Raw genomic sequence first — 17,026 nt, forward strand, 5'->3', positions numbered from 1 at the left:
AGGCCAGTGATGGCGAACTTATGACACACGTGTCAGAGGTGACACGCGAACTCCTTTTTTTGGTTGATTTTTCTTTGTTAAATGGCATTTAAATATATAAAATAAATATCAAAAATATAAATCTTTGTTTTACTATGGTTGCAAATATCAAAAAATTTCTATATGTGACACGGCACCAGAGTTAAGTTAGGGTTTTTCAAAATGCTGACACGCCGAGCTCAAAAGGTTCGCCATCACTGGTCTAGGCCATATCGTTCTTTCCGGAGCAGGACACCATCAGAGAGCTGGCTTGAAGCAACATCAAAAGGGGCTGCCCCATCAATCCAGACCTAGACTGGGAGCCACTGCCAGGCAGGGCCAGGGCAGACCTCTACTGCCCCAGGGTCTCCACTGAACGCACCCTTACACCCTTGGCTGTGGAGGTTGGCAAGAGCAGCGAGGCTGCAGCTGCTGAGGTGGGAGAGGGCCCCAGTCCATGCAAGCAGGGACCTTTCAAGTGAGGGGTTTCAGGGGTGGACTTTTGAATATTGGTAGATAGGACAAGGTTCTAGGGGACTGGGTGCTTCTTACTAAACTCTATTCCTGCTAAATGCTAAATGCTTTGCAGAAGTAGCTGTAAACAGGAAGCGCTTGACAGGAACTCAACTGGTTAAGTGTAGCCAACTGCAAAGAAATCAACATGTAATTGGTCAAATAGTGTATATAAGCAGTGGCTAAGGCTCCCTTCAGAGGCAGAGTTTTGTATGTGAATCCCTGGTGTCCTTTACTTGCTGCAAGTAACTGAAACTACCTCAGGGTGGCCACATGTCATTCATGAGTAGAGTACCGTGAGCACTGAACCCTCCTTGTGCTTGGTAACAGTAAGGGAGCTAGATTTCTACGGATGGTTTTTGGTCCTAAATGCACTATGTGGGCTTCTCGGGATGCAGCATATAGTGGGGTCTTGGGATATTACCTAAGTGAGGGGAAGGTCCATGGGTTGGTGTGAACATTATAGAGGGTTTTACTAGAGTGGGGCAGTGAAGAAATGGCTGCATTTTCTGGGCTGTGTGAGCAACAGAGAGCTCTCCCTGAGTGAGGTGGGGTTTAGTGGAGGGAGAGCCACGGGATCATTCTAGGTTACAGGATGTCATGGGTACCTGGCTCATTGGGACTCCTAGGGTCTCTAGGCAAGGTGTGGAAATTGTAAGGCCTTTGGTATTGAGGTGTCTCAAATGGGGCATGGATGAGGCAAGGGGGTAGGAAATCAAGTATCAGGAGGTTCTCAAAATGGGAGACATGTTGGGCATAGGCCTTAGGCCAGACATGTGGTCCCAGGAAGCATGAGCAACCACCCTGCTGAGGGCCTGGCTTTTCCTGAGCAAAATGTCAGAGCTCCTGCCTGGCTTGCCCAGCCCACAGAAGGTCACAAGGCCAGGGGAGGTGTGAGACCAGTTTAATTTGGAAATAAGCTTTGAGTAGCCTCCTGATCAGAAGGAGCCCAAGGCCCCCAAGTGGGAGGGAGCAGCATGGAAGCTGGCCCTGGTGGTCCCACGAAGCTGGTCCTGCGCTCAGCAGGTACTGGCAGAGCCTGTGGAGAGAATGGGAGTCAGGTCCTCACAACATGGTCACTACACAGACGCCCCGCTCAGCCCTGGGCAACCCCAAGGCTGGGCTGGCTTGGGACAGTCCCGCCTGACACATAGCATATCATTTTTTATCTCTCAAATGCTATGGTCATCCTGACTGATGCCCGGAAGCCCCTCAAAGAAGCCCGTCTCACCTGGAGTGATGAATGGAACAGCTTTCTCAGATAAGGGGCTACGGAAGGAACATCAGATTAGTATACTTGGACCTTCTGTCCTCCACCAAGATGCCTGGTGCCCCCTCCCGAGAGGGTCCCCAACTGCCCCCTTGCTATTCTTCCACGGTCATTTTAAACAATAGCAGAGCTCAGAGCTTTCTGATGTGGGGCCCCTTCAGGGTGGATTATCTGTGAATAATCCCACTGCAAGCCCAGGGAGCAGCCACCAAGCTGTCCTCTTTCTCCAAGTTATAGGAATTTTCCCCACAATAGTCTGCTCAGCTTGAGGTGCACAAAATAGGGGCCTTATGCTCACCTGTGCTTGCGATTGTGCTTGCATTTGCACTTGCCACCTGTGAGAGGAAGAGACATCAATGCAAAGGGCCTGGGGACCCTGGGCCACCCCTCTTCTCACATGCCCTCCCTCCGCCCCATCCCGCCAGCCCCACAGCTCACTCAGGGCGAACAAGATTCCAGCTATGCACAGGAGCGCAGCGCAGATCATCCCGCCCAGCTGCAGGGCCTCCCAGTCTAGGAGAGGAGAGAGAGCTGGGGCCAGCCTGCTCCACCCCCGCACGCAGGCAAGGTATTTGTGAGCACAGAAAAAAAAAAAGTGGGGGGGGGGCGGGTTTAAGGGATGATCAAGGAAGGCTTTTCTGAATGGTGGCATTTCATCTGAGTGAGGAGGGAGCTCAAGGGCATTTGGGGGCATTGGAGGACAGTGCAGACCCACTGCGGGGCTGGAGGGCAGCAGGGAACTGGGTGCTGAGAAAGGCAAGTGAGAGTGAGGGGAAGGAAGAAGGTTGATGTGAGATACCTGGCCACCCAGCAGCCCATTGCCTGCAGCTACTTCCCCAGAATCTTCTTTCTGAACATGACGGGTGCCTTCCTTCCATGCTGGAAGGAGGTTCTTTCAAAGGCCAGCCTGCATGTTGGCCTTTGTTCTTGTAAGTGACCACACTGGCGCTTTAATCTCCAGCCCCAGCCCCTGCTGCCCCGCCTTCCTCACCCCCTCAAGCCCCGCTCTGTCTGCACTGGGCTCCACATCACCCTTCACCAACCTCTAGCAGAGGTTCAGGATAGGCAAGGGAAGGGGTGGTGGGAGGGATATCAGCTCTTACCATAAGAGAAGGAACTGTCTTTATCTGTAGGAAAGAAAAAAATAAGTAAGGACCAAAAGTTGGAGGCAGGATGTGGGATCTTAGAGGGAAAATGTGGGACAGCAAGACTCACCAATCAGGTCATTGGCTTCCAAGGCAGGCAGGCCTGGGTGGGAGAAGCAGAGGATTTGGTGATCATTCATGACACTGGTCTCAACATGAATCAGCAGGCAGACCTCAGCCCAAAGGGCAAGGATAACAGCTCGTTAGGAGGCACCCTGGGGCTGGTTCCCTCCCTCACACCTCCAGCCCCAGACAGTGCTGCTGAGGTTGTCTCCCATCCCTTAGCGTTTGTCCCCTCACTCACAGCCCTTGCTGCTATTTCTCAGGCTTCCTGCTATTCTTTCTTGCACTCCAATGGGACGGCATGTTTGTATCTCTACCCTCTCCAGGGAAGCTTCCAACACAGACCCTAGCTGACCCTCTTCTTCCTAAAGAAATGGCGACGCTATTCTCTTCATGCCAAGAGATGGTTACAGGCTTCCCCGAGTTCAATGACCCAGAATAAATTGTGCAATTTCCACCTCTTCCCTGTAATATTATTTCCTGTACTATCTCTTCCCTTTAAATTGACAGTGTAAATGAGAACACATTTATTCGAGCCCTAGCTGATTCGGCTCAGTGGATAGAGCATTGGCCTGCGGACTGAAGGGTCCTAGGTTCGATTCCGGTCAAGGGCACATGCCCGGGTTGCAGGCTCGATCCCCAGTGTGGGGCATGAAGGAGGCAGCCCATCAATGATTCTCTCTCATCACTGATGTTTCTGTCTCTTTCTCCTTCTCTCTTTCTCTCTGAAATCAATAAAAATATATTAACAACAACAACAACACATTTGACATCAGGCCCCCCTTGAGAGATGCTGCCCTGGTCTTCACTGCCTTAGTGGGAATGTGAGTGGCAGAGGGTCACCTCTGGAGGACTCACCTGCCAGCACAAGGAGAAGGCCCCAGGTCACTCCCTCCATGTCACAGCTGCAGGGCAGGGCTGTAGGGGGAGGTCAGGCTGGGGTCAGGTGGGAAAGCAGGGCCCCAACCCCAAAGGTGCATTTGCTTGTTGGGCCATCTTGGGCAAGTTACTAACTCCTGTTTCCTCATTAGAGATAATAGTGTGTGTGGAGTTATACGGATTGATTAATAAAAGTGCCTAGAGCAGTGCCTTTGCATTGTGAGTGCCTATAAGGCTTTGTTAAAATCTATGTCAGGGCCTAGCCCGTTTGGCTCAATGGATAGAGCCTCGGCCTGCAGACCGAAGGGTCCCAGGTGCGATCCCAGTCAAGGGCATATACCTTAGTTGTAGGCTCCTCCCCAGCTTGGACGTCAGGGCATGTGTAGGAGGCAACCAATCGATGTGTTTCTCTCACAACGATGTTTCTCTGTGTCTTTCCCTCTCTCTTCTACTCTCTCTAAAAACCAATGGAAAAATATCCTCGGGTGAGGAAAAAAAAAAATCTATGTCAGATGTCTGACCCAAGGTCAGGTGAACAGGGCTACTGTTCTAACTCAAGCCCCGCCCCCCCCCCCGCCTTTTTTAAATTAAAAAAAACACGTTAAATTGCAGTTTACATTCAATAGTATTTTGTAATAGTTTCAGGTATACCATGCAGGCTATGATGCCAGCTCTCCTAACCTCACACAAAGGGTGCACCCAGTCCGAGCTGGGCAGAGAAGCCAGCGGCTTACCAGGGAAGTGGGAGGACTGTGAGGGGCAGACAGAGCCTCCCCTCCCACCCCAGCCCGGCAGGGACCCTGCTCCAGGCTGCCCCAAATTCCACTCAGAGTACCAGCTGCTATTGGCAGGAAACTGCTTGGTGGGTGGGACATCCATGTTGCCTTAGGGTGCCAGAACTAGTCCCTGGGTGGCCCTACCGTGGAGATAAGGCCCTTCCCAACTTTCTGCAGATTGTTAGCTGCAGGGAGGGATAGGGATGGTCAGTGTTCCATATTGAAGCCGTTGTTACTATTTGCTGGGCTCAGCTGGAGGGAAGTCTAATCCACTCGCAGCCACTTGACTGCATTGATGTGAGATACCTGGCCACCCAGCAGCCCATTGCCTGCAGCTACTTCCCCAGAATCTTCTTTCTGAACATGACGGGTGCCTTCCTTCCATGCTGGAAGGAGGTTCTTTCAAAGGCCAGCCTGCCTTTGACAGCTGTGTGACTCGGGGAGTTACTTATCTCTCTGTGCTTCTTTGTCCTTAAAATGAGGGTAACTAGAATTAGCAGCCTCGCCTCATAAGGTTATGACTGAATTAAGTGAGTTAATTTGTCAAGTCTAAGAACAGTGCTAGCACACAGTAAAACGTGTTACAATAATAAATACATAAATACCTAGGTCCTACTGCCATGAAGGGTTGGCCTTTAGCATGCTGCCTCTGAAGGCAGGGGTGTGTCCTCTGAGCAGTCTCTGAAGCTGGCCCTCCTTTAGACTAGCCTGCCTCTCTCTTCCTCTCACGCCCTGGAATTCCTGGATCATGAGGGTTGCAACTCCATTTTACACATTCTTTAGCCAAAGGCTGGCTCCTGTTTCCTCCAGCCCCCAACCCACCATCCATCTGACAGTGGTCACAGAATAGACACCTCCAGTTCTCAAACCCCCAAACACGACCCCTGTTACCGAGAACATCCAGGCACCTCCACCCCTTCCTCAGGCTGGTCCTCTGGGCTCTCCCTCTGCCCCCACCCCTCCACCTAGGCGCCTGAAGTCCTAGCAGTCACCTACTCACCTGAGAGCCAGTTCTCCTGAGCTCACCTGAGGGCAGGGTGTGCAGAGCAGGTCTGAGGAGGCCGCTGGGGCTGTGTTCAGCTTAGTGGGTTCCAGCTCTTTTTAAACCCAGCAGCCTCGCCTAGGGCAACAATACCTTCCAACAGGAGGGAACTGGTCATACTCAGTAAGATTCCTACAGCTCTCTCTCCCCGGGTTTGCTTTTAAGGAGATGGCTGGCCCTGCCACACCCAGTGCAGAGCAGAGCTCCTGGGGGCTCCAGGGCAGCTCAGAGACTGAAGTGGTGGTCAGGGTGTGGGATGAGCAGAACCTCTGACCCTTCCCTTGAGGAGAAGGGGAATATATATATATATATATCCTATGTAGTAAAAGCCTAATATGTAAATTGTCCCTTCGACCAGAAGTTCGACCAAGGGGTTGGGCCGGCCAGCCAACCACCCGCTTGCCCCTTACCCGGGCTGGCCCCACCCTGGCCAGCAGGGGCAGCAGGCAGCCAGGGGAAGGGAGGCCCCAGCCAGCAGCCATTAGGGACCCTACCCTGCATGAATTTCATGCACTGGGCCTCTTGTAATATATTATATTTTTATTGATTTCAGAGAAAGGAGGGGGATAGAGATAGAAACATCAATGATAAGAGAGAGTCAATGATCGGCTGCCTCCTGCATGCCCCACACTGGGGATTAAGCCCACAATCTGGTCCTGTGCCCCAACTGGGAATCAACTGTGGCCTCCTGGGTCATAGCTCGATGCTCAACCACCAAGCTACACTGGCCAGGCATGGCTAGCATTTTCAAAAATATATATTTTATTGATTTTTTACAGAGAGGAAGAGAGAGGGATAGAGAGTTAGAAACATCAATGAGAGAGAAACATTGATCAGCTGCCTCCCACACACCTACTGGGGATGTGCCTGCAACCAAAGTACATGCCCTTGACTGGAATCGAACCTGGGACCTTTCAGTCCGCAGGCCGACGCTCTATCCACATTGGTCAGGGCATGGCTAGCATTTTAAAAAACATATATTTTTATTTATTTGAGAGAAAGAGAGAGGGAGGGAGAGAAAGAAACATCAATGAACAGAGAATTCATTGCTCAGCTGCCTCCTGCATGCCCCACACTGGGAATGGGGCCTGAAACCCGGGCATGTGCCCTGACTGGGAGTCATCTGTGACCTTCTGGTTCATAGGTCGATGCTCAACCACTGAGCCATGCCTGCCAGGCATGGCTAGCATTTTTAAGGGCTGTTGCAACCACAATGCTCCTGGTAAAATAGGCCACCATGTTAACATTGGGATAGCCACTAGAGGTCCTGACCCCACACTAGATTCAAGGGGTCTTAGAAATTAAAGGCCAAATGACTTACGGGGGACACCTCACTAGATACCAGGCTTTACTCCTAGACTCCCCTGAGGTGACTCTCAAAGTATGTCAAACTCTTATTCCTCCTGCCTGTGGAGGAAAAGGAGAAAATTTTGCACTCCTGCGTAAGAACAGTAGAACAAGTTTATTCAAACAGGGCTGATCTCAAATACCAGCTATTAGATAATCCAGATAAAGTATGGTTTACTAATGGCAATAAGTTTAGAAAGAAAGACATTAAGAAAACTAGATATACTGAAGCCTGGCATTGCCTCCTATCGCCTTTGACCGAAGGCTGAGTTCATTGCCTTGACCAGAGTCCTACAGCTGAGAAATATGGACACAAGTCCATATTTACCGACTCCAGGAATGCCTTCCTCCCCCATATGGCAACATAAAAACAACGGGGACTCTTAACAGCAAAGAACTCCCCTATTCAGCACCTCCAGGAAATACTCTCCTACAAACTAGTAAAACCTGCAGAGGTAGCTGTAATTCACTACAAAGGACATCAAAGGGAAAACACGAACATTATTACAGAAAACAACCCAGCTGATACTACAGCAAAGAGGGCTGCTTTACAACCAGCCCCACTTCAGGCCGGACTATTCCCACAGAATTCTGTCTGCCGACAGAGGCCACAATACACAAAAAAGAAAAACAAAACAATCATGATTAACAGAGCATGATTAATATTTCTAATAACTACAGCTAGTTCCCAATATTCTATTTTTGCCCCTAACAATTGTTTTACTCTGTTTAAAGACAGCACATTCTAACCTGGCTAGGAGTTGTACGCCCCCGGGACCTGGGAGTCAATGTTGGAATGCAGTCCAGGATAGTTCAAGAATTGCCTATTATCATGGAAAGATTAACAATCTTGTTGCCAAAACAATGGAGTCCCACCCCAGCTTGCATTGCTTATTTCCCCAAACCTGTAATACCCATCTTGCATACCCATTCTCATTCTTTTTGCCTACTTCCCCATGTAATCTTTGTCCTACCCAAGATAAGCAGCTGGCTGGTGGGGTGCAGAGCAGATTTTCATGAATGACCTGCTACTCTCCCACACTGCTGTCTCTGCTTAATTGGCTCAAGCAGTGACCGGCAGCACAGAGAGTTACTGTGATTGTCCGGTTTCACAATCAATGTTAACAAAGCATGATTAATATTCCTTATAACTATGGCTAGTCCCCAGTATTCTATTTCTGCCCATAACAAGTTGACATGGAGTCAGGACTGGCCTTGAAGTTCCATTTGCTCAATGGTCCCATTGCTTTTCCTTGGACTGGGTGTTCATGGAGGGGGAGAGCTGGGGCTGATGCACCCCTCAGGATCATCCACCCTCTGACCAGGCCCCACTTTATCAAGGGAGGCTGACAGCTGGAATTCAGAAACCACCCCGGCCCGGGTTTCTTCCCTACCTTCTGGGGGGTGGGCGGAGGAGGCCGCCAGCACCAGGATAAGGAGTGGGCCCCCAGGCCTGATTCATGTGCTGCTGGCCAACTCTCCTCTCGCCTCTCATTCCACTGCATACCTTTAGGCCAGGGGTGGGCAACCTTTTTGTGAGTGCGTGCCAAAACCAGCAAAATCTCTGACTCAAAATTCTTCTGCATGCCAACCCTAATTTTTTGAGAACATGTTACGCCTACTTGATATCTCTTAAGGTGTACGTATGTGAAGAACTTTGAAGAAATAATAAAATTCATTTGAGCAACAAAAACACAGTATATGATGATGAAAAATGCATTTATTTTTTAATGTATACATGTACACTGATAGTCCGACAGAAAACTTTATGACTCCGTTTGATATTATCAGTGGGACTTTTGCTGCTGCATCACTGATGACACAGATTTTACATCAGGTTTATATTTCGTGACCTTCAGAGATATGCACGAGCTACTACTTTCATCCGTCAGGCTACTCCTATTACGAGACTTAACAAAATTCATCACTGAGAACAAAGATTCACAAGCGTATGTGGATGAAAACATGCAGAGTAACGCTGTTGCAAAGTTTTTTAAACAGAAAAAATTTTCTGGAATGGCATTCCAAGTCCTCAATAGTTCGTTTTCGACACTATTGAAATTGCTCTTCCCCTCTCTCGTCAATCCATGTCTATGATCTTTAAGATAACTTGTTATGTAAAATTATTTACTTATCTAAGATGTACCTACACTGAATTTATCTGAAAAATAAAAAAGTCGATATTAAGAAAAAAACTGTAAATGGAAGATTATAAGAGAGAGTTTCGCGTGTCAGCAAAAGTTACTGGTGTGCCACATTTGGCACGCGTGCCAGGGGTTGCCCACCCCTACTTTAGGCTGTGCTATTGGCTTTACAGGACCCTGGGCCTCTCTATTCTGCAACCCCCTTTCCCCAATTTCTCTCTGTTCGCTGCTTTCCCCACTGCATGGTGACCAACCGAAGGCAGGGAAGTTGCCTCCCTTATTCCCAATGCCCCGCTATGACACCAATAAATAGACTTTGACTGGATTGGAGGAGGTAATCCTTTGGCTGCTAGTTGACCCTCAAGCTGGACCATGGCAAGCAAAGGTTCCTCATTTCGCCCCATGTTCTTGAAATGTATGCTCTGCCTTCCAACCCCACATGGGGACTGTTCTAAGGACACAGCCTTGTGTGTGTTTTTTTAAAATATATTTTTATTGATTTTTTACAGAGAGGAAGGGAAAGAGATAGTTAGAAACATCGATGAGAGAGAAACATCGATCAGCTGCCTCCTGCACATCTCCTACTGGGGATGTGCCCGCAACCCAGGTACATGCCCTTGACCGGAATCGAACCTGGGACCTTTGAGTCCGCAGGCCGATGCTCTATCCACTGAGCCAAACCGGTTTCGGCATCCTTGTGTGTTGTACTGAGCTCAGCCTATCAACAACCAGTTCTTGAGGTTCTTGTTATGATTGCAAGATGCCCTTCAACTATAACCAGCAAGAAACTTTGAAAAAAACACGCTTTATTACTCCTAGAACCTGGAAATTACACAGCACACCTGGGACCACTCAATGAGGTTGGTGAAACAGGAATTTTAGGAGTAAAATAGGACAGATTTAGGAAATTTTATAAATTAAGGGGACCATGGAGGAAGCACAGGGCTGCAGAGTAGCAGAAGGTATATTTCCATAGAATAGGGGAGCTGAAAAACTGCAACAGGTACATTTCCATAGGATGAGGGAGCTGGGAACAGCAAAAGGTCGATATTTACAAAATAAAGAGAAAGAAGCCCTTCATCCAGAAGGAGAAGAAGAAAGCCCAAAGGGAATAGGAAAACAATGAGGAAGGAGAGGGAGACCCTCCATGTCCCATGTGAGGTGTGACCTTTGAGCACAGGAGTTACTATAGTAACCACTCTAGGGGAAGAGTGACCAATCAGAGGGGCTATCAAGGCACCAGGATCTGCAGCCTTTATAAGCCATAGGGAAAAGGAACTCAGTGGGACCCTTTCCCCCTCCCTACTTGGGGGTCCATTCTGTGGGACTCTTTCCCACTCCCCATGTGGGAGTCTGCACTTGTTCTTCAATAAATCTCCACCTTTACTATACCACTTTCTGTCCGTGGATTCATTCTTCGATTCCAGTGGACAAAGAATCCGGGTTCCAGTCCAAAAATTTCCTTTCATTGGAAACAGAGAGAAAGAGAGAAAGAGCCTGGGTTCTGCAAGTATTAGGGTCGAGGGTGGGAGCGTAGGGTTTTGTGGGCTCACACTTTTGGTGGATTCAAAACATTAGAGCTGGAATTTAAAGTCCGAGAAGAGAAAGAAAAACAAATAGTCCTAATGACCAGTTATTGAAATCAAATTTCTTAGCGCAAAGAAGTCTCAATGGATGGAGGCGACCTGGTTCTTTAGCTCTTTATCTATATGACTAGCCATGTGTTTCTTTGAGATAGCCTTCTTTGAAATGGATATTTCATACTTGGGCAATCAAAGCTTAAGTCAGAGGCCTGCATTACAAAAATAAATATAATAACTGCCAGGGCTAACACTAAAACTTGAGAGAGAAAGGTGTTGTTGAGAACAGTTTTTGATGGGACTGTACCACTGCGCCCAGTTAAGGGCTCTATATAAGCGTTTAAGATTCCGGCCGGCACATGCAGATATTTACTCCCCTTGTGCTTGACCAAGACAATAAATTCCCTTGCTTGTTAAACCTCCACCTATCTGTCTGAAGTGGTCTGCCTCTTCCTTCGGTCTCTTCCTCTCCTCCATGTAGGCAGCCAGTTTTCCAACCAATGCTTGTTGAGTCAGTGAGGACAAGAAGCCATCAGATGCTCCCAGTGCTGGGGGCAGGGTACAGACAAGGCCCCACCGGCAGGGCAGGGGGAATTCAGGTGAGTAGGAAGGGAGGGGGGCATTTCTCGTGTGAATATGTTGCATTTCCTCATGAAATTTTTCAAGGAGCTCAGTTTTCAAGATTCAGCTTCTGCACAGAGTTTGACCAGAGGTTCTGAGGTCAGAAAGAGCTGGATTTGCAGCCCAGCTCTGCCACTCGCTTTCTGGGGGATCTCAAGAAACGTCATCATTCTGGGCTTCATTTAGTTCCCTTTCCCATAAAATGGAGCAATGGCAGGTTTTACCTGGGAGGTTTGGGGTGGAAGTGCTGCAGGGGCTCGGGGCCACCCCATCAGCCCTCAATGCGGACTTGCGGAGTGAATGCCTCTCAGGCCTGGTGTGTGGAAAGTTCACCTCAAGATTCAGAAGAAACATTAATAGCCACATACTTTGGAGTCAAATGCAGGCTCTGTTAGTTACTTGCTATGTGCACTTGAGCAACTGACTGAACCTGTTTACTTATCTATAAAGTGCCTGCTTTGAATGTTTATGGTATGATGACATCTGATTAGGCTGCTCAGTTCGCAGGAGCTGTTAACTGGAGTTGGGAGTCGCCCTGATGTACACCGAGAGGGATCTGCAGCCTGAGAAAAGGGGGATCGTCATTAGAGAGATCCCCATGGGAAAACGGCCTTCCACGGAAAAGAAAGGTCTTGCACAAGGTCACACTCTGGACGCTCAACCAGTTTCTAGTCTCCCCCGCTGAGTTCTTCTGCCCCGTCAGGCTACAGTGGGAAATGAGCAGCAAGAAAGCAGGCATTTGTAGGAAGGGGACACTTTAAGTCCCAAGTGCCATCTTTGCTTTGGAAGGTCTCCATGAAACATGAAAAGAACTTCAGGTCCACTGCTCCAGAGGGTCTAGTGCTTTTGCCTTACAGCTTCTGACCGCTTCTGACCAGCTGCTATCCCTGTTACCACCGGGGATTATCACCTTCAACAAGCAGAAAGGAAAAGTCACCTGAGCTAGGTGATATTGACACTGGTCCAAGGTAGAGGACCGGTTAGGTCTGGGGCAGAATCAGGAAGAGGAGGAGGATCCTAGCTACCTGGGAGTAATGTCTGCAAGCACCATGGTAAGTCATCACCTCATCTCTTCTTGCCCAAGTTGGCTGTAGGTGTAGGTGTACCATGGCTGAGTCCTGCATCTGACCCCTTCGAGAGGCCCCATAGACTGTACACTCAGTGATGGGTAGCAATGGAAGTGGTGTCAAGTCAATTCCTAGGTTAATGAATTGTTTTCTTAGATATTAAACCCAGTACTTGTAAATGGTCACAAAACTAGGTATAGAAAACATTAGAAGCTTTACATATTAAGATGTATTTACTATACTGTCCTTTTATTCCTTAGGAGTGTTTAGAATGAACAGCTACTCTCTCAAGATGTGATTCCTGAGGGCTGGACTGGCAGTGAAGGATGCTTTCAGGAAGTCACATTCAAGGAGGGTTGCCCACTGGCCCTGCTTCTTGGATATGCATTTCTTTTGTTGTTGTTGTTAATCCTTATCCAATGATATTTTTTCCATTGATATTTATTTATTTATTAAATATATTTTTATTGATTTCAGAGAGGAAGGGAGAGGGAAAGAGAGATAGAAACATCAATGGTGAGAGAGAACCATTGATCGGCTGCTCTCTGCACACCCCACACTGGGGATCGAGCCTGCCAGCTGGGCATGTACCCTGACTGGGAATTGAACCGTGACCTCTTGGTTCAACCATTGAGCCACACTGGCTGGGCTTTTATATTGATTTTTAGAGAAGAGTGGAACAGCGGGAGGGGGAGAGAGAGAAACATCCATGTGAGAGACACATCAATTGGTTGCTTCCTGCACACACCCTGGCAGGGCCTGGGATGGAACCTGCAACCCAGGTATGTGCTCTTGACTGGGAATTGAACCTGCGACCCTTCGGTGCTCGGGCAGACACTCTAACCACTGGGTAACAGTAGCCAGGGCTTGGATATACATTTCTCATCTGAATCCCGGGAGCCATCCATTTGGGTCTGATTTTTTTATCTACTACACTAGAGGCCCGGTGCATGAAATTTGTACACTTGTGCGGGGGTGGGGGTGGGAGTGGGGGGGGGGTGTCCCTCAGCCTGGATTGCAAGAGGGCACAGGCCAGGCCGAGGGACCCCACTGGTGCATGATAGGAGCCGGGGAGGCATGTGGGAGGTTGGCCAGCCGGGGAGGGACCATGGGAGGGCTCCAGGGCATGTCTGGCCTGTCTCACTCAGTTCGTTTGGCCAGACCCCAGCAGCAAGCTAACCTACCAATTGGAGTACTTGCCCCCTGGTGGTTAGTGCACATCACAGTGAGCGGTTGAGCGGCCTTAGCATATCATTAGCATATTATGCTTTGATTGGTTGAATGGCAGCCTGGCCGACCACTTAGCATATTAGGCTTTTATTATATAGGATGGGAGAGCTAGGAAAGAGGCACTAAGACCTCAGATGATGAAAGGCTGGGAGGAGTGGGTGATGGAGAGCCAGCCTCAGTTGGGTGGGTGCAGATGAAAGCCTGGAGGTACCAAAAGCTGAGAGGAAACTGCTAGATCCAGCTCTGAACTATTTTTTTTCCCTCTGGACTCAGCACTGCAAAGCATACAAAGGACCTTGTGTGGCAGGAGAGAAGTCTATTGCCAAGAGTGGGCTGAAAATCAGCACTCACACCTAGGACTCCCTCCTCTGATCAAATCACTGCCACAGCTCCCACACTCCCAAACTGTGCGTTCCCCCTTCTCCAAGCACTGCCTATTGTCCTGTGAGAAAGATATATCCTAAAAGCCATTGATTTCCCTGAGGAAAGGTAATGAAATAGGACATTCTAACATTGCCAAAGGTAAAATGAAAGGGAAGTGGCTTATATCTTGTCTGGTATATAGAGGTGAGGAGATAGAAGAAGAGGGCTAGATAGAAGAGGGATAGGAAGAGAGAGGCGGGACCACAGGGGCTGGGAAATGGAGCATTGCAGGCATGGGTAGAATACAGCTTGCTGACCACGCCTGGTTCCATGAAAAACCACGGAGACTGTCAAAATGACCTAGAACTAGACCCAGCTAGGCAAAGTTGCTAAGGCAACCCAGCTGGATGGGGAAAGAAGGTTGAGTACGGGAGACGTGAGCTTTAAAATGTATGGACTGGTGTGGCTCAATGGTTGATCATTGACCTATAAACAGGAGGTCACGGTTTGATTCCCCATCAGGGCATCTGAGCAGGTTGCTGGCTTGATCCCGGTGTAGGGCGTGCAGGAGGCAGCCAATGGATGATTCTCTTCCATTGTTGATGTTTCCATCTTTCTTACCCTCTCCTTTCCGCTCTGAAATCAATAAAAAAAATTTTTTTAAAAAGTATGGATGTTGCAAAGACAGGCAGCTTGCAGATAACCAGTCATAATGCAGTGAGACATAGAAAACAATCCCAAGGATGTTGCTAACACAGAATTATTTGAAAAAACCAATCAGAAGCTAGCAAACATGTATCTTTCCCCTAGGGCCTAGGCAAAAAAGCCATGCCCTCTCCCCAGCCCCCTGACACTCCTGTGGCAGGAGATATACTCCCCTGAGCCCACGTGTCTTATGGCCATGTGGGACTCCACACGTGGTCTAATGGACTTTAGTTAGCTTGGACGATGAACTACACCTCGCTGCAGCTTGGCATGGAAGCTCTGGACACTGGCCTGCTTTTGGAACCCTAGCTGCACTTTTTCCAGGACTGACTTCTCTCCATAAACTTTGCTTCTGGTAACCATTTTTGTCTGTGACTTCATTCTTTGATTTTGCGAGACAACGGACTTGGACCCAAACACCCCATTTTGGTTTCCATGGGAGCATAACATGAGTCTTTTTCTATCTTCTAGGGTGGACTGGATGTCAGGCATCGTGGGAGGCTGAGATTGTCTATTTTGAGGGCTCTAGTGCAGGAGGAAAAATACCCCTTTTTTGTTGTGTTTTTAAGTTATTTGTTGATTTGAAAGAGGAGAGAGAGAGAGAGAGAGAGAGAGAGAGAGAGAGAGAGAGATATTTCTTGTTCCATTTATTTATGCATTCATTGGTTGAGTCTTGTATGTGCCTTGACCAGGAATCACACCCACAATCTTGGTGTATCAGGAGGCTGCTGTAACCAAGTGACCTACCTAGTCAGGGCAAAATATACCCCATTTGTAAGAGAACCAGAGGTGAGCAGAGGGAATTTGTTCTCTGAGAACTCTCCCATCTGGACCCACTCCCTGGGCTGTCTCCCTCAGGGGTCCCCTTGCCCTTCTTGCCCTCTTGTTGCCAACCCTTTGGGGGCCAGTGACCCAAATGCAGGCCCTTCTGCGCAGGCCAATAGAACTAGAAGGAGACGGATCCCTCGGGTCAAGCAGAGTAGAAAGTGTCTTCTTTGCTCAGGAGTGGAGAAGGGTGAGTCACGCTCGGAAATAGGCCTTCTCCCCCAAGGGGGAGGTCAGGGGGCTTTAAAGGGGTTTAAAGTAGGAAGGTGGGATACGGGGGTGATGAATTTCAAAAAAAAGGGAGCCGATTTCAGGGAAGAATTGGGGTATGCCGAGCCCAAATGGTTCCCTGGGTATGATTTTAATATGTTAATGAAGACAAATTCCCCGGAGGTACTGCCGTTGAGCTCTCTACTCGAGATGTCTGCAGGTGCCGCGGTTAACCATTGGCAGTTCACTCACTTCCTGTGAGCAAGCGTGGCTTGTGAGCTGACATTTGGGAGCAGGAGGGTTTCCTGGATGCTGGCCCTGTGGCACTCGCATGTTCCCCAGGGCCCCTGTGTGCTGAGCGCCTCCTGGTCATGGGCCCGCAGATCTGGGGCTCACTCCCTTGGAGGACCGCGGGGGTGGGGGTGGGGGTGCGGGTTCGGGGTGCGGGGGAGGCAGCCTCACTGCTCACAGGCTGCCTACGCGAGAGCAGGAGTGAGCGGCGGAAGACGGGAGGGAAGGGTGGCCACCTGCAGGGTGGTGGCTGCGGGACCAGGGCTCTCTTCCCGAACTCAGCCTCGGCTGATCGCCAGCGCGTGGGGGAGGCTGCGGGGCGGACCCTTCGCGCAGCGGGGCCTCCGAGCCTTCCGGACAAGGGGGTACAGAAACGGCGTGTGGGTCTCAAGACGGGGAATACTGGGGCCCCCGAGGCAGCCACTCCCTAGGAGTCTGGCGTGAAGGCCCCGCTCCCTTTCACAGACTCGAGCCTCCAGCAACGACTTCCCCCGCCTCCAGGAGGTCACATCGCAGAGGCCATTCCTGATTCACGCTCTCCACCTCCGCAAGGAAGGAGTGGAGAAGCAGCCAACCGGAGCAAGGCCGTGGCGGCTTCCAGCCAATCAGCACCTAGGGACGGCCGTTGAGGCGGGCGTCGGTGGGGAGGCAGTGGCGGCGGGGCTCCCCCCGCGGAGCGGTCCCGCCCCCTCGCGCGGATTGGCTGCTGCCGCCCGGCTGCCCGCCCGCCGCCCGCACTGCGCTGAGTGCCCGCTGCTCCGCGCCCTCCCGTGGCGGTCGCGTTCTGGGTCAATCCATCGCTGGGTCTTCGTTGGCTCTTCCGCCCGCTCGGCGGAGCGGGTCATGGGCTCTGGAGGCCGCGGTCCTCAGTAGCAGCGCCTTAGAAGCAGGAGGGGAGCTGAGGTGCGGGGCCTGCAGAGGCGCAGAGCCCGGCCGC

The 17,026-nt window shown here is 49.9% G+C and overlaps 1 protein-coding gene across 1 annotated transcript; it reads right to left on the bottom strand.

Annotated features, from left to right (window-relative positions):
• Positions 1 to 1,418: 1,418 nt before the first annotated feature.
• On the bottom strand, positions 1,419 to 5,738 carry FXYD4 (FXYD domain containing ion transport regulator 4). Its single transcript, XM_081104556.1, has 8 exons — positions 5,665 to 5,738; positions 3,868 to 3,927; positions 3,017 to 3,049; positions 2,905 to 2,928; positions 2,240 to 2,314; positions 2,100 to 2,136; positions 1,763 to 1,800; positions 1,419 to 1,570 (listed from the first exon to the last, which is right to left on the bottom strand). Exons 2-8 carry the CDS (start codon positions 3,905 to 3,907, stop codon positions 1,551 to 1,553), a joined length of 267 nt encoding a protein of 88 aa, XP_080960682.1. The 5' UTR covers positions 3,908 to 3,927; positions 5,665 to 5,738; the 3' UTR covers positions 1,419 to 1,550.
• Positions 5,739 to 17,026: the final 11,288 nt, after the last annotated feature.

Source organism: Myotis nattereri (assembly GCF_964212035.1).
Source record: "Myotis nattereri genome assembly, chromosome: 13".
Classification (NCBI taxonomy): Eukaryota; Metazoa; Chordata; class Mammalia; order Chiroptera; family Vespertilionidae; genus Myotis; species Myotis nattereri.

Bases quoted from the DNA above. Each gene is read 5' to 3' on its own strand.
- FXYD4 (XM_081104556.1), bottom strand. From the start codon at position 3,907: ATGGAGGGAGTGACCTGGGGCCTTCTCCTTGTGCTGGCAG. The intron at 2,929-3,016 runs GTGAGTCTTGCT...TCTTTCCTACAG, and splicing joins GGAAGCCAATGACCTGATTG to ATAAAGACAGTTCCTTCTCT. The intron at 1,571-1,762 runs GTGAGACGGGCT...TTCTCTCCACAG, and splicing joins TGTTCCATTCATCACTCCAG to GCTCTGCCAGTACCTGCTGA.